The 21,355-nt window shown below is 45.5% G+C and overlaps 1 protein-coding gene across 7 annotated transcripts in view; it reads left to right on the top strand.

Moving 5' to 3' along the window:
- The first annotated feature begins 376 nt into the window (after positions 1 to 376).
- PIGG (phosphatidylinositol glycan anchor biosynthesis class G) overlaps positions 377 to 21,355 on the top strand; it is a 43,641-nt gene continuing 22,662 nt past the window's right edge. For 3 of the 7 annotated variants that reach the window (XM_047094181.1, XM_047094178.1, XM_047094183.1), the window contains exons 1-5: positions 377 to 596; positions 1,443 to 1,648; positions 10,400 to 10,609; positions 12,383 to 12,571; positions 13,410 to 13,551. In XM_047094181.1, coding sequence (XP_046950137.1) covers positions 443 to 596; positions 1,443 to 1,648; positions 10,400 to 10,609; positions 12,383 to 12,571; positions 13,410 to 13,551 — 901 coding nt within the window. In that variant the 5' untranslated portion in view covers positions 377 to 442. The other 4 variants (XM_047094179.1, XM_047094180.1, XM_047094182.1 and 1 more) reach the window with 4 other exon arrangements.

The following is a 21,355-nucleotide window of genomic DNA, read 5'->3' as shown; positions in this document are numbered from 1 at the left end:
TGCTCAGACCTGCGCAAGAAAGGTGAGGGTTCTGACAGCGAAGGCACTAGACTCAGGAGGCTGAGGTGACACATGCGAAAGCTCCCGGCAGGAGGAATGGCACACGTTAGGTTTTCCTACCCGCGGGAGACACACCCGACACCTCGTTCTGGAAAGCGGGGGCGGGGCCTCGCGGGCGGGAGGGAAGGCGCGAGCGCGCGCGCCGGAAGTACTCGCAAGAGGACTCTGGGATTACTGGCACCCGGAAGCGTCCGTCTGTTTTGCATATTTCTGGCGCGCCGGCGGACGTGATGACGCCACGAGTCGCCGCCTGTTACGCGTGCCAGTTCAAGCTTGTTCAGGGGCTGCTCCCGGAAGCAGCCGGTGCCGAGGGAGACTCGGGAGGGAGCTCGCAATTGTGAGGGGTGGGGGAGCACGGGTCCTGGCCCTGCGGGTGGGCACGATGCGGCTGGGCTCCGGGACCTTTGCCGCCTGCTGCGTAGTGATCGAGGTGCTCGGGGTCGCGCTCTTCCTTCGGGGATTCTTCCCGGCTCCGGTTCGTTCCTCTTCTAGGACGGAGCACCAAGCAGAGCCCCCAGCGCCCGAACCCTCCACTGGTACGGACCCCTCCCCGGCCGTCTCCGCTCCCCTGGCCCCACTTTCTCCAGAGAACCCTCCTTATGAGCCTCGCCTCTTGGACTTCTCGGGCTACCGGTGCTCGTCTCTTTCATTCTGGTCTCCACACCCAGGAGCCCCCCTTTTACCGCCCCAGCCTCTTTCTGTATCGTTTTGTGGCAACCACCGCTACTAGCCCGCCTCGAATCTCCTCCCTGGTCGCCGCAAAGAAAGCCATCCACACCCTGGTTCTTGCCTCCCCCCGGGTCTGCTCCTGCAGCTAACACCCCCCGCCCCCTTCCCTGGACAGGCCTTTGGGTCACTCCCTTTTCTAGGCGCCTTTTTTGGTTAATAAGACATAACAGGTAAGATACTTGCTGACCCCTCGCGTTTTCTTCTATGACATTCTTCTAAGAGGTTGGTTTTTGTTTGTTTGTTTTATTCTCCCCAGTAGCCCTCACCTACCCAGCAGTACAAAAGGCTCTCCCGCTTGGACCAGGGCCACACAATACCAGCCACTGACCATGTAAACACAATTTGTAAATGCTTCCCTGTCTCCTACCTGCAGCACTGTTTTGAATCAGTCTCCCTAAAGGTCCAATTTTCAGGACCTTCACGAAGGGACTCCCCTTTTCCAGTATTCACCATGCAGAGGGCAATTTACTGCTTCATACTGGGGCTCTCAGTGTATTTGTCACCCCCGCATTGTCTACCAGTAACTGGTCCTTTTCTTTGGATTGAGGTAGGTAGATATAACAATATATATGGTGCAAAAGTAGATTACAAGCTGCTTGGATGCTAAGTACGGTTTAAAGTTCAATTTCCTTTTTTCTTTCAAACCTTTTTAGGAGCCAGTTCCAACTGGACCAAGCTCCCACCACCCCTCTTCAGTAAAGTTGTTATTATGCTGATAGATGCCTTGAGAGATGATTTTGTGTTTGGGTCAAAGGGTGTGAAATTTATGCCCTACACGACTTATCTCGTGGAAAAAGGAGCATCTCACAGTTTTGTGGCTGAAGCAAAGCCACCTACAGTTACTATGCCTCGAATCAAGGTAAATGGTTTGACTTCCTTTGTTGTATATGGGTTGATCTTTGGGAGGTTTGAAGGGGCTGTACTCTTTTACTTGGAGTCCCAATTTTTACTAAGTAGAAGTTAGTTTGGTGTTGTCAACCTGACTGGGACAATAAAATGCTGAAGAAGCCTCACAAGGTAGGCTAGAACTGAGACCTGTGATTTATGTCCCCTGTCAAGTAGCCAAAGTTCACACTTCATGGAAAGCGTAAAGTATTTAGATCCAGATCATTCAGGTCAGCCTGATCCAAGAGCTAGTGTCCTCCTTGCTAACCTGGTCTCTAATTGTCAGTGGGTCACCTACATTCCAGAAAGGAGCCTTTAGGGTTAATCCAGTTCATTCTTTTGACTTTATAGATGAGAAAGCAAACTCAGATAAGTTCGATGACTCGTCAACAATTGGGGTATGCACAGTGATCAAACTTGCATGATCTGGCCGTTTCTAGTGTTTCTAGTGAATACCTGTTTCAGGTATTCAGCCTAGTGAGTGTGGCTTTAAAGCACATGGTACTTTACCCAAGAACTATGAGTTGAAAAAAAAAAAAAGTACAGCTTTATTGATTGGCTCAAGAACTGTTTATTAAGCAACTACCATGTGTCAGTATTGTAATGGGTATGCATTTGGGGGAAAATAGTATCTACCTTCATGGAGCTTTTAGTCACTTAGGAGAGACCTAGCCATTACACAAATGAGTAGACAAATTAAGTTCACTTTTAAAGTGTGATTAATGCATGATGAGAAAGAATAGGATGTGATGCTCATTGCTGGGTGGGTTAGGAGGAGCCCCAATTTAGATTGAGGGTCAGAAAAGCCTATCTGAAGAAATTACATTCAAGTTAAGCTGAGGATGAGTAAAGAGGAGGCAGCAGAAAGGGACAGAGGAGCTTCAAAGTTTGTGACTATGTTGCTAGCATGGTATAAAAGTCCTGGCTAAGCCTTACATCTATGGCTGATCATGTGACACGTCAGTATTTGATGAGACGGAGCCACTTCTTGATTCAAAGCTTGGGGCAGCATTTAGTAGGTACTCAGTAACTGTTTACTGGATGGATAAAACAGCCTGGGATTGTAAGGATTAAAACCACATCTTTCATTGGCTCTTTTTCTTGAGTTTCCCACTCTCTGCCACTTTTGGATGTAGTGTGTCCGTCATTAAGCAATACTTATTGAGCATCTTCTGTGTACCACACAGTTTTAGATAAGAGGGACAAGACAGCAAGTGCCCTATCCTCATGGAGCTTAATTTCTGATTGAGGGGACAGAAAATATGTAAGTATACGAATAAATAATCAAAGTTTCAGAAAGTGATAAGTGCTATGGAAGAAATCAGGGAGGAGAACATGATGGAGTGATGAGGAGTGGGAGGTGGGGAGCACCTTTAGTCAAGAAGCTCAGGAATGGTCTCTTAAGAGTACTCCTCCTGTTGAGCCCAGTCTTGTGAAAGCTGGAAGAAAAGCATTCAGGCTCCTTACCATCAGGAGCACTGTCTTTATCTGTTCTATCAGAAGTATGGAAGGAACCCGTTCCTCCTTCGTTCTGGTAAGAAAAGTATTACTAGGAATCTGAGCAGGTGTGTCACAAAATGTGTAAATGGGTGTGCAGACCTGTATGTGGGCCACTGTGGTTCTTAGGGCCTCCCGTCTCCAGCCCATTTGTGTCATTTCATGAAACCGGTGTTTTGTTCCATTTTGTCTGTTTTGTCTTCAGTCCTTTACAGGTTCTTGGTCCTCGTTCCTCATCAAGGAGGAGCTAGAACAGGAAGTCCATACTGGAGTTAGGGTTACACAGCTCTAGAATTTGGTAGGATTGGGTAGTGTTGGCTAAGGAGTGTGTCCCCTACCCTGCCTTCAGTTAGGGAAGGGACTTCAGTAATCTCAAAGTGTTGATGCAGTTGTCACAAAATGCTGACCTAAATGACTCCAGACTAATGCCCCTCATAGCATTTGGTCGTGTTAACTAATATGTGACTGCTTTTCCTTTCTTCAGGGAATTTATAGTCACAATAAGGAACAGATACTGAACAACTGACTGCAGTGAGCACAGAGCACAGGCATTTTCTCATGTGCTGTCACAACAGCCCCATGTTAGGCTTCGGGAGGCAGGTACTGCCATCTTCTCCATTTTCCAGATGAGGAAACAGGCTTGAAGTGGTAAAACCACACAGGTGACATCAGAAACCAAGCCTAAGCCTATGTGTGTGTGGCTCCAGAGCCTCTGTTGGTCACAGTGAGTTTACACAGCAGTGCTGCCCAATAGAGTGACCAGGCCACATCCTCTTCCAGTAGTCTCTGCAGAGCCCTCCTTCAGTCTCAGAAGGCAAGAAACTACTATTCCCAAGGCCACAGCAACCACAGAAAGACCTCCAAGGTGATGTCAGGCTTGGGCTCTCACTTAGACTTCCCAGGGCTCTCAGCTGCCTGCATGCCTCCTGCTGGCATGCAGGAGGGTGAAGGGTACTAAATAGTCCCTGCCCTCCTTGAAAATGTCAGTGGAAACCCAGCCTAGTATGAGAAGGAGGCAAGTGCCTTATAAAAGCCCCTGGGAAAAAGATGGACAGATTAGACCACGTGGAAACAGAAAACCTTTATGTGGTGGAAGACACTATAAACTAAGTCAACTGACAAATGATAAACTTGGAAAAATCATTTACAGCTGAGATCACAGGCAAGATGTTAAGCCCGTGATGTGTAAAGAGAATCTGACGGAAAACAATCCAGTGGCAAAGGATATAAAGAACCCCACAAAGGAAGGCATTGAAATGGCGAGTAAACATAGGAAAAGATGTCTTTACTAGTAATCAGGGCAAAGCAAACTAAATCAATCTGTAAACCCAGTTTTTGTCTATCACGTTGTAAAAACTTAAAGATTGGTGATGACCTCTTCCTCACACGAAATGAGGTGGACAGGTACTCTCAACACTGAGCCAACCCCTGCACTGCCTGTCCAAACAAAGCAGCTCGTGGTGCGCTGGTGCTAACCCAGGCCTTGAGGCTACATGGTCCTGTCCCTGTTTACCTGTCCACCCTCATCTGAGCTGCCTTCCCTCTTCCTGTGTCATTCATCCACAAGGATCCCCATAGCTCTCCGTACCCCAAGTGTGCTGCCCTCCTTCAACCTTGGGGCCTTCACAGATTGCGGTGCTCCCCCTTGGAAAGCCCCACCTCACCTCCCTTCCCCTCCCCTAGACAACATGTCAGCCTTCAGATCTCAGATGGCACTTCCATTGGAAGCTTTTAAAAATAAATGTCCACTAAAATGGTCTTGGTCCCAATACTGGATTACTTTGTAGGTGCTAAGAAAGAAGCAGCAGCAGCAGCTGTGTGTTTTCTGGGGAAAGAAGTTCATGATATGTTAGCGTTTGAAAAACAAAAGCAAGTTGTGGAATTATTTACATAGTTTGTTACCATTTTGGTAAAGAAAAATATGTACCTTTGTGATTGTACACATACAGGGAAAGGTACGGTATGATACTCCCCAAGAGTAACTGGTTACCTACAAGCAGTAGGATTTCAGGGAGGGGGAGAGGCTCACATTTTAAAAAATAATTTCATTGAGATAGAATTTTCATACGGTGCAACGCATACATTTTTATGTGCACAGTTTGGTGAGATTTAACAAATGTGGTATAGCCATGCAACCACCACCACACTCTGGACTTTGATCCGCTACCCCAGGAGTGGTGGTTGTTGCTGTCATTTTGTTGGTTTGTTAGTGTAATCACTTGCCTAAACTCTTCCTGTAGAGTCTGTCTCCTCTGGAGTGCACAGTAACGGGTATGCTCATTTTTGTTTTAAATTCTTGTTTTTTATTTTTAAGCTGGTCTTCTGAAAGGTTACCCCTTGGTGAGCATAGTTAGTGGTTAGCCAATGATTGGTCAGAGGTTGTGCTTAAATACATTATGCAGTGGGCCTTCCACCCTTTCCAGGGCTCTGTGTATGGTTTGTTCTCACTGTTCAGGCACCTAGTAAGCCTGCCTTCTCACTTTCTGTGTGAGCACTGCCTTTTGCTCAGCTGGAAGGAACCGGTAACTAGGCACTGTCTGATCTCTCCTGAGTGCACACTCAGCCCCGTGTGTGCATCCAGATTTCAGGAATATGTGGGAGCTTACAGAAATATGCTATAGCTGTCTTTTATATATAATTATATCTATGATATATAATTTTTTGTCAAATTGGTTTCCATACAACACCCAGTGCTCATCCCAACAGGTGCCCTCCTCAATGCCCATCACCCACTTTCCCCTCTCCCCCACTCCCCATCAACCCTCAGTTTGTCCTCAGTATTTAAGAGTCTCTTATGGTTTGCCTCCTTCCCTCTCTGTAACTCCCCACCCCCCTTCCACTGGCCCTTGGTCTTCTGTTAAGTTTCTCGGGATCCACATATGAGTGAAAACATGGTATCTGTCTTTCTCTGCCTGACTTCTTTCACTTAACACAGTACCCTCCAGTTCCATCCACGTTGCTGCAAATGGCAGGATTTCATGCTTTCTCATTGCCAAGTAGTATTCCGTTGTATATATAAACCACATCGTCTTTATCCATTCATTGCTTGATGGACATTTAGGCTCTTTCCATAATTTGGCTATTGTTGAAAGCACTGCTATAAACATTGGGGTACATGTGCCCCTATGCCTCAGCACTCCTGTATCCCTTCCTAGTGGTGCTATTGCTGGGTGATAGGGTAGATCTATTTTTAATTTTTTGAAGAACCTCCACACAGTTTTCCAGAGCGGCTATACTGGCTTGCATTCCCACTGAGAGTACAAGAGGGGTCTCATTTCTCCACATCCTCGCCAGCATCTATAGTCTCCTGATTTGTTCATTTTAGCCACTCTGACCAGTGTGAGGTGGTATCTCAGTGTGGCTTTGATTTGTATTTCCCTGATGAGTGATGTTGAGCATTGTTTCATGTGTCTGTTGGCCACCTGGATGTCTTCTTTGGAAAAGTGTCTATTCATGTTTTCTGCCCATTTCTTCACTGGATTATTTTTCGGGAGTTGGGTGAGTCCTTTATACATTTTGGATACTAGCCTGATATGTTATTTGCAAATATTTTTTCCCATTCCCTCAGTTGCCTTTTGTTGATTGTTTCCTTTGCAGTGCCGAAGCTTTTTATCTCGAGGTCCCAATAGTTCATTTTTGCTTTTAATCCCCTTGCTTTTGGAGATGTGTCGAGTAAGAAATCACTGCAGCTGAGGTCAAAGAGGTTGTTGCCTGTTTTCTCCTCTAGGGTTTTGATGGTTTCCTGTCTCACATTCAGGTCTTTCATCCGTTTGGGGTTTATTTTTGTGTATGGTGTAAAAAAGTGGTCTAGTTTCATTCTTCCGCATGTTGCTGTGCAGTTCTTCCAGCACCATTTGCTAAAGAGACTGTCTTTTTTCCATTGGATACTCTTTCCTGCTTTGTCAAAGGTTAGTTGGCCATACATTTGTGGGTCCAATTCTGGGTTCTCTATTCTATTCCATTGGTCTATGTGTCTGTTTTTGTGCCAGGACCATACTGTCTTGATGATTACAGCTTTGTAGGAGACGCTAAAATCTGGGATTGTGATGCTTCCCACTTTGGTTTTCTTCTTCAATATTACTTTGGCTATTCGGGGTCTTTTGTGGTTCCATACAAATTTTAGGGTTGTTTGTTCTAGCTTTGAGCAGAATGCCAGTGCAATTTTGATTGGGATTACATTGAATGTGTAGATTGCTTTGGGTAGTATTGACATTTTAACAGTATTTATTCTTCCAATCCATGAGCATGGAATGTTTTTCCATTTCTTTGTGACTTCTTCAGTTTCCTTCATAAGCTTTCTATAGTTTTCAGCATACAGATTTTACATCTTTGGTTAGGTTTATTCCTAGGTATTTTATGATTCTTGGTGCAATTGTGAATGGGATCAGTTTCTTTATTTGTCTTTCTGTTGCTTCATTATTGGTGTACAAAAATGCAACTGATTTCTGTACTTAATTTTGTATCCTGCGACTTTGCTGAATTCATGTATCAGTTCTAGCAGACTTTTGGTGGAGTCTGTCGGGTTTTCCATGTAGAGTATCCATGTCATCTGCGAAAAGTGAAAGTTGGACTTCTTTGTCAATTTTGATGCCTTTTATTTCATTTTGTTGTCTGGTTGCTGATGCTAGAACTGCCGACACTATGTTAAACAACAGTGATGAGAGTGGACATCCCTGTCATGTTCCTGATCTCAGGGAGAAAGCTCTCAGTTTTTCCCCATTGAGGATGATATTAGCTGTGGGCTTTTCATAAATGGCTTTTATGATGTTTAAGTATGTTCCTTCTATCCCAACTTTCTCTAGGGTTTTTACTAAGAAGAGATGCTGTATTTTGTCAAATGCTTTCTCTCCATCTATTGACAGGATCATATGGTTCTTATCTTTTCTTTTATCAATGTGATGTATCACATTGATTGATTTGTGAATGTTGAACCAGCCCTGCAGCCCAGGAATGAATCCCACTTGATCATGGTGAATAATTCTTTTTATATGCTGTTGAATTCAATTTGCTAGTATCTTGTTGGGAATTTTTGCATCCATATTCATCAGGGATATTGGCCTGTAGTTCTCTTTTTTTGCTGGGTCTCTGTCTGGTTTGTGAATCAAAGTAATGCTGGCTTCATAGAATGAGTCCGGAAGTTTTCCTTCCCTTTCTATTTTTTAGAACAGCTTGAGAAGGATAGGTATTATCTCTGCTTTAAATGTCTGGTTGAATTCCCCAGGGAAGCCACCTGGTCCTGGACTCTTATTTGTTGGGAGATTTTTGATAACTGATTCAATTTCTTCACTACTTGTGGATCTGTTCAAATTTTCTATTTCTTCCCGTTTGAGTTTTGGAAGAGTGTGGGTGTCTAGGAATTTGTCCATTTCTCCCAGGTTGTCCAGTTTGTTGGCATATAATTTTTCATAGTAGGCCCTGATAATTGCTTATATTACAGAGGGATTGGTTGTAATAAATCCATTTTCATTTGTGATTTTATCTATTTGGGTCCTTTTTTCTTTTTCAGAAGCCTGGCTAGAGGTTTATCAATTTTGTTTACTTTTTCAAAAAAAACAACTCTTAGTTTCATTGATCCACTCTACTGTTTTTTTGTTTTTGTTTTTGTTTTTAGATTCTATATTGTTTATTTCTGCTCTGGTCTTCATTATTTCTCTTCTGCTGGGTTTGGGATTTCTTTGCTGTTCTGCTTCTATTTCCTTTAGGTGTGCTATTAGATTTTGTTTGGGGGATTTTTTCTTGTTTCTTGAGATAGGCCTGGATTACCATGTATTTTCCTCGTAGGACTGCCTTTGCTGCATCCCAAAGGGTTTGGATTGTCATGTGTTCGTTTTCATTTGTTTCCGTATATTTTTTAATTTCTTCTCTAATTGCCTGGCCGACCCATTCGTTCTTTAGTAGGATGTTCTTTAACCTCTATGCATTTGGAGGTTTTCCAAACTTTTTCCTGTGGTTGACTTCAAGTTTCATAGCATTGTGACCCAGATGTCACTTTTAAATGTTAGGCCTTTCTCTTACCAGAAACAGCCCTGACCCCTCAGGCAGCTGTAAGGTTGGCCTTCCTTGCTTCCAACATATCCCTGGCATGGGACTTCTCTGAGCAGCTCCAGGTCAGACGGATCCCCATGACTGCTATATCGCAGGGGTAGGAGAAGGGGAGCAGGCTATGTTAAACAGCACAGGGACTCACAGCTCTTCCTGAGATTCAGTAGTTTGTCTTAGATAAGAACTTCTCAATTTGTTTTATATCCTTGATGAGCTTTCAAAGTCTGGAAATGGTTGCTTTTGGCAGTTTGGTCCCATTTATCATTGCTCTTATGGGAGGAGATATGCCAAGCTCCTCTAGCATTCCAGAAGTCAGGTTAATCCATATTTGCATTTTTGGCTGTTAAAGAAGTCCTGGAAAACTTAGTATGCCTGTTGGCACTGTCCAGATTTCTGTTTATTTCAGTACATAGGTCCCTGGGTGCCAGTATCATGGGTTGTTGGATAACTCCAGATCGTAGGAGACACATGACCTGTTACAATGGCCTCTTAGACTCTATGCTAAAATGAGGGAGGTTGTTGACATAACTCTACATCAGAAAGGTATTGGCAATATGTCTCGCCTACCCTTTCTTCCCAGAAATTTCAGTAGGGTGTGTGTGTGTGTGTGTGTGTGTGTGTGTGTGTGTGTGGAGCAGGGGTGTCCCACCAGCAACCTGGGCCAGTTAACGATGGGAATTCCTGAGAGTTTTTGCTTAGAGACTGCTTTCCTCCCAGGTGTGTGTGAGAAGCTGTTCATCCACTCAAGGTGGACATTAGAATTGCTGTGTTGTAAGATCAGTACATGGAGTTTGCTCATCACACAGAGCAGATTTGAAGCTTAGGTGAGGACCTGACAGGTGGTTGAGTACACAGATTTGTGTTTTCGATGCATAACACACTTTGCCATCTGCTTCAGTTGCTGTAACTCACGGCTTTCCTGTCCACCACTGTCATCCAGCTGCCCGCAGCCGCCTCCATCCTCCCATTGGCTGAAATACAACAAAGTCTTTGTGATCAAGTTTGCTAGCTTTGCCAGAACGTATGTGCAGCTTTCCCGTTTGTCTTAACACTGACCGACCCTCCGGTGTTGAGGATGCCCTAGTTTTATGCTTTCCTCTTTCATCCATAAAATGATTTTTGGCACCCCTTCCCTCGCTGTGCTTTGGATTCCATGGTCTAAGTTCTCGAATGTTTCCTCCTGCAGGCACTGATGACAGGGAGCCTCCCTGGCTTCATCGATGTTGTCAGGAACCTCAATTCCCCTGCACTGCTGGAAGACAATGTGATCACACAGGCAAAAGCAGCTGGGAAAAGAATGATCTTTTATGGAGATGAAACATGGGTGAAATTATTCCCACAGCATTTTGTGGAATATGATGGAACAACCTCATTTTTTGTGTCAGATTATACAGAGGTCAGGTTTTCAAATAAGAAAATTTTGTCATGATAGATGGAGTCTGATATACTCTTAGAGGCAACATCATTTTGTATGTGACTTTTACCCTCTTAGAGGCAACATTGTTTTGTATGTGGCTTTTATTAGTATATTGGGAGTAGTATGGAGAGGTTGTAAAAATTGTCCATTCATTCACATAATCAGTTACGGCCCAGGGACATGAACCCTGATGCAGTTGTGATCAAAATTCTCTTGGAACAGCCAAGCGCCTGTTGATGGGGGTACAGAGGATCAGGGCCAGCAAGGAGCCATTTAAGCTGAGTTTTGAGAAGTGAGTGGGGACTTCCCAAGTGGACAGAATGGCGGGCACAGCATCTGTACAAGGCAGAGCCTGAGGACTCCGTCGCCTCTCTGGGATCTTTGAGGATGTTCTCCTGTTAGTGTGGTGGCATCCCCTGTGGGGAGGTGGGAGGACAGATGGTGAACTGGGCGGAGCCTGGTCCTGAGGGGCATTTCCCTGTGCTGGGAGTGCAGTCTCCAACAAGAAAGAGGGCATGATTAGTCCCACAGTTAGAAAGCTGACCCTGGCTGAGACCCTGGATGTCTCAATCAGTTGAGCATCTCACTCTTTATTTCAGCTCAGGTCATGGTCCCAGGATGGTGGGATTGAGCCCGCATCAGGCTCTGTGCTGAGTGTGGAACCTACTTGAGATTCTCCCACCCTCCCTTTCTCCCTCTGCCCCTTTCTGCCCACTCGTGTGCTCTCTCTCTCTCTCTCTCTCTAAAATAAATAAATAAATAAATAAATAAATAAATAAATAAATAAATAAATAAATAAATAAATTTAAAGACAGTTGACCCTGGTCAACTCCAGAGGGAGTCCCCATAGAGTAGAGGCACACCCACAGCAGCTCAATTTGCTGGGCCTCGTAGAGCATCTGCGGTCTTGCTTAGGTTGATATCCTTTCCTGAAGTTGACGTCTGTAGATGAAGCAGTTACTGAGTTTTCTTGTCTTCTGTCTCATCAATTAGAGACCCTTCCCTTTGTAGTGACTTTTCAGTGGGAGGGAGGTGGGCCAGCTTAGTGGTCAGGGCTGACCAGGCTCACGGCTCTGTCGGTGGCTGCTCTACTAGTTGCCGAAAGCTGTATCTTTCCTCCCAGAACAGCCTTCTCATAGGACACTCAGCTTCACCCCAGAGGTCACCTGAACTCTGGCACTGTGTGACCTGGTTATCTGCTTAGTGTTACTTAACTCCCAGCATGGATCCTGCAGAATGTTTTTTTTAGAATAATACTTCTCATTGAAATTATCTGTATAACGTGTTCTATCTGTAACTTAGAAATGTGAAACAGTATTAGTAAAAGCTTAATCTAACGCTAATATTTATTTTTTTTATTTTTTTAATGTTTATTTATTTTTGAGAGAGACAGAGACAGAATGTGAGTGGGTTAGGGGCAGAGAGAGAGGGAGACACAGAATCCGAAGCAGGCTCCAGGCCCCGAGCTGTCAGCACAGAGCCTGACGCGGGGCTCGAACTCACAAACTGTGAGATCATGACCTGAGCCGAAGTCGGACGCTCAACCGACTGAGCCACCCAGGCACCCCTTGTTTATTTTTTTAATGACAGCTTTTTCTGTTTGTTTATTAGGGTTTTTTGCTCTTTTCAGACTCTTAGTCCTGTTACCTAAAATAAATGCTTAGGTTTTAAAAGGACTGTATCACTTTCTCTTGGAGAGTGAAGATCAAGGGAAACGAGGAGTTATTCGTACGTACTTTTCCCCCTTTACAGGTGGATGATAATGTTACAAGGCATTTGGATAAAGTATTAAAAAGAGGGGATTGGGATGTGTTAATCCTCCACTACCTTGGGCTGGACCACATCGGCCACATTTCCGGGCCCAGCAGCCCCCTGATCGGGCACAAACTCAGCGAGATGGACAACATCCTGATGAAGATTCACACCTCGCTGCTGTCCGAGGTGAGGCTCACTGTGGAGCGCCGTGGAGTGCTAGAGTCACTGTGCCAGCGTCTCCTAGGAGAAACCAAGTTCCTGAAGTGGACTTGGGACCTACGTGAATGCCATTTAAGCAGCTACTAGTTCCAGAATGCCTTTTATATCATTGTTCCTGTCTGGGCATCTGTGGAGCTTATGCTCTTGCCAGGAAGGACAAACAAGGGGCATAATAAATGAATACATAAGTATACTGGAAAGTGATTAGTGCCAGAGGAGAGCATAGGGCAAGAGGTGGGAACAGCATCTGAGAGAGAAGTTGTGATTTTAAACGGTGAGATGAAAGCAGCTGTCCTTCAGGACGTGTGAGATGTGAGCGGAGCCTTGAAGGGAGAGGGGCAGATACGCCATCTGTGAAGGTGCGTTCCAGGTGAAGAGGCAGCAGCGGTAAGGCAGAGCCTGCTGGGCAAATCCAAGAACAGCAAAGGTCCTTTGCTGGAACGCTGGGGCTAAGGGGCAACCCCGTTTGACACACAGGAGACAGGCCTGACAAGGAGGGCACCTTGGCTCTCGCAGCTCGGCAATGGCAAAGACAGAAACCAAGCTCAAATCCTCTGCCTTCGGAGGCCCTAAATGTAACCTTCCTGGGCTCTGTGACCTCCAAGTGATTCTGTTTGTTTTATTTATGGTACTCGTTGACTTTAACCCTTTGATCTTGTAAGCTCATAGGTTAAAAAAAAGTCTAACATGTTTAGAAAGAGCTACTATTTATAAAGTACAGCTAAAATCTAAAGTTTTTCCTTAACAAGAGCATGCGTTCTCCTCAGTCTGAATGCAACTGAAATATTTTTCCTTTGTATTGTAGGAAAGAGAGAATCTTTCACCCAATTTGCTGGTTCTTTGTGGTGATCATGGAATGTCGGAAACAGGAAGTCACGGGGCCTCTTCCATGGAGGAAGTTAACACCCCCCTGATCTTAATAAGTTCTGCATTTGAAAGAAAGCCTGGTGAGGATTTAGGAATGTTTACTATTTTCCTTTTTTTTTTTTAATGTCTATTTTTAAGAGAGTGAACACGTGTGCATGGCAGGAGGGAGGAGGCGGGGCGGGGGAGGGTGGGTAGAGAGAGGGGAGGACAGAAGATCCAAGCAGGCTCCATGCTGACAGCAGAGAGCCCAGTGCGGGGCTTGAACTCATGAACCATGAGATCATGACCTGAGCTGAAGTTGGACACTTAACCGACTGAGCCACCCAGGCGCCCCGGAATGTTTACTGTTTTAAAACCGTATTTTACGTAACTTCTTTCTATAGTCTGATTTTAAATTTAAAAATCAATTTTTGGAAGCTGGGTGTGTTTGAAATACCCTGAGCAATGTGAAGATGAGAAGTAGTGGGACAGGGTGCAGCCAGGGTTTGGAGTTTACATTTCTTACCCCAATTCTTATAATGCAGACATTTCTTGTGGAAATTTTGTTGTATGAATGTCACTGCCTGAATATCTGGAGGTGTTAATAAAAATTACCACCAGCTTGGAGACATCTGAACACATATATGAACTAAAAGAAAGAGACTTTAGTAATTAAAATTTATTTATTTATTTATTTTTTTCAACGTTTTTTATTTTATTTTTGGGACAGAGAGAAACAGAGCATGAACGGGGGAGGGGCAGAGAGAGAGGGAGACACAGAATCGGAAACAGGCTCCAGGCTCTGAGCCATCAGCCCAGAGCCCGACGCGGGGCTCGAACTCATGGACCGCGAGATCGTGACCTGGCTGAAGTCGGACGCTTAACCGACTGCGCCACCCAGGCGCCCCCAATTTTTTTTTTTTAACGTTTATTTTTTTTGAGACAGAGAGAGACAGAGCATGAATAGGGGGAGGGTCAGAGAGAGAGGGAGACACAGAATCAGAAGCAGGCTCCAGGCTCCGAGCCATCAGCCCAGAGCCCGACGCGGGGCTCAAACTCACGGACCGCGAGATCGTGACCTGGCTGAAGTCGGACGCTTAACCGACTGCGCCACCCAGGCGCCCCAGTAATTAAAATTTTTATAAACTATCCATCTTTGGAAACTATTAAGGGTCAGAGCGGGACTACCTGAGGGCCCATCTTTCAGCATTGAGACACCCAACTCTCCACCCCAAACACACACGGGCAGCTCTGACCCGTGCGGGCCGGCCTGCTTCACAGCCATCTGCCCTCCCTCACCCTGCACTTGAGGCTGGCCTCTGCCTCCTCGCTTTACCGCACGCTCACCTTCGCCCACCAGGTATTTCTGAGTTGAACACTCTGGCTTCCTTGCACGCAATCCTTCCATACCATTTGGCACTTCTGACCCCTAGTTCTGGGACCTCCCATTTGTCTGGTTTTCCTCCTAACTCTCACGTTGGTGTCTAGTCAGCTGTCTTTCTTCTCTGATCTCCAGCCTCCAGACTGTCTACTCAGCTGCCTGTCTGACACCTCCACTTGGGTCTCCCACAGGTAGAGCAAATACGACAGCTTCACATCCTAATCTGCCCTCTCATGTTGCTCTGCCAGCAAATGGCACCCTCGTGTGATTCTTCCAATCGGAAACCTAGGTGTCTCTCTTCACCCTCCTTCTGCCTTGCTCCCCACATTCCAGACCATCCCCGATCTCCCGTACATAAAACCTTTCAGTAGCTAAACTTTGGGTCAAGTAAGTCCTACGTGAGGTTTCTTTCCTACCTCACAGCTTCATCCTGAGCCATATTCATCACTATTCACTATGTCCTGGCCTCTGCCCTTCCCATGGGTCCTCCAAGTGACAAGCTCTTCCCCACATGCCCCCGACTCTGTCGCCACATCAGATCCAGTCATCCTTGGTTTCATCTGACATCAGTTGCTCATCCACGAGACTAAATTGCCTTCCCTCTGTTCATTTTTCACAGCATTCTGTGCATCCTTCCATCATTCTTTGCTTAGATTGTAATTAAAGACTTAGATGTGACGCGTGTAATATCTGCCTCCTCTCTGCACTTCAGCTATAGTCGGGCATGACCTAGTCTATTTTGTTCATTGGTACATGCCTGCCTTGGGCCTAAACATTGCCTGGTATATGATCAGTGCCAAAAAGAATTGTTGAATGAATGAATCTTCCACTTGCTTGAGGATTGGTTGGAGCAGAACTCCACTGACTTCCTTCTGTCTTTTAATAGTGCTTTCTCCCCTCGGACATCTGACCCCTAAAATATAAGTCCTTGGCTCTTGTGACCTGGGCCTTTCCATTCTAGGTGTCTTGCCTGCCTTCCAGTGAAGGCTCTACTCACCAGAGCACCAACTTCCTACACCTGACTTTCCCACACTGTGTACCCAAAGCAGGGTCCTGTGTGGCTCCCCTATACCTGAGTGAGAGCCCATGCCAGAAACAGTCTTTCCACTCATCCATCCAGTGGAGGTACGCTGAGTACCTGTGGTGGGCCAGGCACTGCGCCGGACACTGTGGGCAGCCTTCACCCTCAGGGGCCTCGTAGTGTGGGGAGGAAGAGAGACAACCAAGTGGGTGGTTTGTATTGTGCGTTGTTAGGTTATTGTTGAACTACAGCGTTGAAGTTTCGTCTTCAAGGTGGGCATTTAAGAATCTCCTTGGGAGGCCTGGCTGCGTCTTCAGAGCCAGGAGCAGCCAGGGCAGCTGCATGCGCAGGATGCCTGATAACTGACCGCAGCGCCAGCGGTGGGTGGGTTGCAAGCTTTTTGTTATCTGTACATTTGTTTCCGGAATGTAGTCTCATTATGCTGATTTTATGAGCCAGGACTGCGCTGTATCTAGTTCGCTCAGAGTCAGTATTAATTTTAGGACAGTGCATGTCCAGCCCCCCTGCCCCCAGCACTGCCCTTACACGGCCGCTGATCTTTTTTCCACCTGTATAGATTTGCCTCTTCTGGACATTCATGTACATGGACCCTGTAGTACCGGGCCCTGTGTGAGTGGCTGTTGATTACTGAGCATGATGTTTTCAAGGTTCTTCCACAGTTGTATCGGGTGTCAGGACTTCACTCCTCTGTTTGGCTACATTGTTGTGCGGATAGACCACATTGTGTATCCGTGCATTAGCTGATAGATACATGGGTTGTTTCCACTTCTCAGCTGTTAGAAATAATGTTACTGTAAACATTTGGAAAGTAGTTGTGTGCACAGATGTTTTCATATGGTGTTGTTTTCTTTTGCCAATACAGCTTTGCCCCTATGTCCCTCCTCTGTGCTGTTATTGTCAAATATGTTATATTTTTACACGTTACAAACTGAAGACATAACTGTATATGTATTTTATATAATAGTTTTTTAATTTAGTAAGAAGGTAAATACGTTTTTATGTGTTCTATAATTGTATAATTACTTTTACTGATGCTCTTTGCTTCTTTTATGGATCAAAATTAACCATGGAGTCACTTGCTTTCAGCCTAAAGAACTTCCTTTAGTATTTCTTATAATCCAGGTTTGCTAGCAATTAATAGTTTCTTTTTTATTTTGTTTTTGTTGTTGTTGTTGTTGTTGTTGTTTTTACCCTGGGTGTCTTTATGTTGCCTTCATTTTTGAAAGATAGTTTTGCTGGATGTAAGACTCTTAGCTGACCATTCTTTTCTCTTCCAGTACTTTGGATATGCTATCCCACTGCCTTCTGGCCTCCACAGTTTTGGATGACACATCATCCCAGTCTACCTGGGCTTCCCTTCTCGTCTTTCAGAATTTTTTTTTTTAATTTTTTTTAATGCTTAGCTATTTTTGAGGCAGGGAGGGAGAGAGAGAGAGAGAGAGCGAGCAGGGGAGGGGCAGAGAGAGAGGGAGACAGAGGATCCAAAGCAGGCTCCATGCTGACAGCAAAGAGCCCAATGTGGGGTTCGAACTCACAGACCATGAGATTGTGACCTGAGCTTAAGTCGAACGCTTAACCGACTGAGCCACCCAGCGCCTCCCACACTCTTATTATGCTATGCATGTTTTGTGTTTATGCAACTTGGAGTTCATTGGGGCTCTTGGATGTGTAGATGAATAGTTCTCATCAAATTTGGGAATTTTTCTGTTTTTCAGATTGTATATTTTTTTATCAATTTGACTTTAAATTTGGTGATTCTTCTGCCAGTTCAAAATCTGCTATTCAACTATGGTGAATTTTTCGTTTCAGTTACTATATTTTTCATTTTCACACTTTCCATTTGGTTCTTTTCTGTATAATTTCTGTTTCTTCGTTGATAATCACTATTTGATGACAACATCGTCGTCAGACCTTCCTTTACTTGTTTATGCGTAGTTTCCTGGAGCTCTTTGTGCATATTTATTGTGGCTACTTAAAAGACAGTCGGTTACCTCCAGCATCTGGGCCCTTCCCTGGGAGGTTCTGTTGCTTTTCCTTCTGGGTTTTACTTTCCTGTTTCTTTGCATAATTCCTCACAGTTTTCAATGAAACTGAACATCTCAAATAATATATTGTGGCACCTCTGGATGCTGCAGGCCTGCCCACCCCCAGCCCAGGCCTGTCTTCATCATCGTTTCCTGGCTTATTTACTGAGTGCCGTGGCTTGACCGCTTCAGTGAGGTCATCTCCCACAGCGTGAAGTCTGCTGTTGCTCCTGTGCGGGGACAGCAGCGCTGGGGTGACCGCAGACTCAGTGGCGCTCTGTTGCTGTCACACCCAGCTGTCAGGCTCCACTCACTGCCAGCTGACTGCCGTATTTTCAACAGTTTGTGAGAAATGTGCTTCACAATCCGATCGCCCATTTGAGCCCCTTTGAAGGGTTGTTTCTGAGGCCATTCTCTGAGGCGGTTCTGAGCCTTCTTGCTGTCTTCTCCCCAGGCCCTCCTCTCTCTGAGCACTCAGCTGGCCTGTGGCGGTCACGAAGCTGCCAGTCTCCTCTCAGCTGCCCACCTCCAAAGTCTCCATTGTTTTAAAGAGCATTCCTAGGTGTGAATTCACCACCTTCTGTTCCAAACAAAGTCAGTTCTTTTGTGGGGAGTTTTGCTCTGTTTTGTGGCCTGCCCTGGGCAGTTTCTCTGAGCCACGGTTGCTAGTTACGGGTGGTAACGACAGTCCCCTTCTCTTGGGGGCTCTGTGTAGTAGCCTCTGCTCTTTCTGCTAGCCTCTTCTGGGGGCAGCCTCCACCCGGCAAGACTGGTGTAAGGGTGAGTGGGCCCCAGTGCTGTTGGCCTTTTATGTCTTGCATAGAAATTCTGGGTGAGGCTGGGCAGGAAAAGGTAGCTCCCAGCCGCTCAACTGCTGTTGAGGGTGTGCACTACACGGCTGAGGAGGATGAGTAATGCCGGCAGCCTGTTCCTTGCAGGGAGAGCACAGAGCGCTCCACAGGGCCCCGGGGGGAGAGGGAGCCCTGTGTTCTTCAGTGCACCCTCTCAGAGTAGTCTGTGTCCCGCGGAGCTGCAGGTGGGGGGGCAGGGAGAGAGTGGGTCATGGTTCCTCAAGGGCCTCACACTCTCCCGTTCTTACCAAGCTTTAGATTTTCTTGAACAAAGGTTTCTGTATTTGCCGTATGCCCCCAGATGGTTTCCGGAGGCTGTAAGTCATTGTGCTGCTGGTGGTTTTTATGCTCTTTACCAGTTATGCTTGTTCTCCTGGCAAGCTGACCCACAGAACTCCCCATGCCACCATTCCTCATAGGTCTTTGCAGGCTTATTTTTAGCCTACAAATTCATGTACACTTTTGTTGCTTGTTTTAATAATAAAAAAAAAAAAAAAATCTTCCTCATGGTTCGTGAGTTCGAGCCCCGCGTCAGGCTCTGTGCTGACAGCTCGGAGCCTGGAGCCTGCTTCAGATTCTGTCACTCCCTCTTTCTCTGCCCCTCCCCTGCTCACACTGTCTCTCTCTGTCTCTTAAAAATAAATAAACGTTAAAAAAAGGTAAAAAAAAAAATCTTAAGGCGTTTATTGATCTGAAAGATAAGCACTTTGGGATTGTGTGCCATGTGATTTCATACACCCCCAGCCTGCTACTGTCCACCCCCAGAGTTCCAACCTCCCAATAAAGAGAAGCACAGATCTGGGTCCATCCAGGGTCAGGGGGTCCCAGAAGGAGATCATGCTTGTGCTTCACTTCCATGTAGGGCAGAGCAGGTATGTTTTGTCTCCCTCCTGCTACCAGGGTGTAAACTCCATGAAGACAGGGAGGGACTTTGCCTGCTCTTTCATATTCTGTCCCTCCAGCCTGGAATACTGGCACATCGTGGCTGTCAGTATTTGCTGACTGAATGTGTGCAAGGTGGCTTAGCTGTACAGAGCATGTTGCTGGGGCCAGTGGACATGAGGCAGGTGGGAGAAGGCCTGGCTGCTGGAGGGGGAGAATGATTTTCTGAAATGTGTTTCCTTCTTCCATGAGATAAAACCCACTCTGTAATGTGATCCGCCTTGTGTTAGTATTACAGAATTGCAGTTATCAAAATATTGCTGGCAAGAGCTAGTCACACTAATCAATGGAGCAAAATCAAGAGATGAAAAGTAGACCCCAGTAGCATTGCATTCAGTGACAAAAGTGGCATTTCACAGCAGTGGAGAAAAGACAAGGCATTCCAGAAGTGATGTCATGACCTTCTAGAAAAAAAAAAAATTATGCTAGGAATCTACCTCATTCTTTAAACCTGTGTAAATCCCAGATCAAAACATTTCAATCTTTTTTTGAAACACTCTTTATTATGTGAGTTTTCAGACCTGCAAAAGTAGGTAAAGCCCGCCACCCAGTTTCAGTGTTCACGGGCCGTTACAGCCAATCTTACATCTTCCGTCCTCCTCGCTCACTTTCCTCTCCTTTCTTGCTTGGAAGTAGGTCTCTAGAAGATGTGTGCTCTTACTTTCTTAATGTAGCACGTTTAAAATACAGCATTAAGTCCTTAATTCATCAAATGGTCAGTGTTCAAATCTCCAACGTCGGTCTCCCTCTTTGGTTGTTTGAGCTGAGATACCAGTAAGATCCACGCACTGAGATTGGTTGATGTAACCCTTTACACTCTCTTCCATCTATAGGTCCCCGCTCCATCCTCTTTTATTTTCCCACAGTTTATTTGTTGAAGAAGTGTGGCTATTTGTCCTGGGAAGTCTCTCTCTGCACTGTCTGCTAGCATATCCTCTGTGAACCCTGTCTGACCAGGAGGCAGCTTCAGATCCCGTTGGCTGGTTTTCATAAGGCTGTTTCCAGCAGGAAGCACACAGCGTCTGACTGTTCGCTGTATTGTGAAGCCAGTAGCCACTGATGACCAACTAGGGCCAGTAATTCACTGGAGGTGGCAAACAGTGATATCTCAATTGTGTAATTCTTCATTAACTAGCCTGAATCATTCTGTAAGGAGAATCTTCCCCAGTCTACTTTTGCTTACCTACCGGTACCATTTATATAACAGAGATGGGATTAATGATGAGTTATTCTTCCCACTTATTTACCAGTTTCAGACCAACGATTTAGTTCACTATGATTCACTAGCACACTTCATCTGTGACCAGTTAGGGTTTTGTGTTGTTGTTGTTGTTGTTTAGTAGCATTGTGAACCCATGGATCTAAGCATATTTTGTTTCAATTCCCTATAAGTAATATTCTTTTTAATACTCAAATTGTGCCATCTTTGGCCAGTAGGAGCCTCTGATTCAGATTAGCTCCTGAGTCCTTCCAGCCTTGAGGTCTCAAACACCTTAGTCTCTCTGAGAGTTCTGTTGCTCTCCAGTCTGAAAAGGGTTCCAGCCTCCCATTGCACAGTTCCTTCCCTGGACCTGGAATCAATCGGCTGCTTTTCCAGGATTCCCTAGTTCTGTTCAGTGGACAGGGATCTTTGAGGACCACTGTCTGGATACTGGCTTATTTTTC

The sequence above is a fragment of the Lynx rufus genome, unplaced genomic scaffold (genome assembly GCF_022079265.1).
Source record: "Lynx rufus isolate CCGP_SWC_20201006 ecotype Redwood Valley unplaced genomic scaffold, mLynRuf1.p SCAF_38, whole genome shotgun sequence".
Taxonomy (NCBI): domain Eukaryota; kingdom Metazoa; phylum Chordata; class Mammalia; order Carnivora; family Felidae; genus Lynx; species Lynx rufus.
Note: the sequence above shows the minus strand (reverse complement) of the source record. Positions and strands in the feature narration are given on the sequence as shown.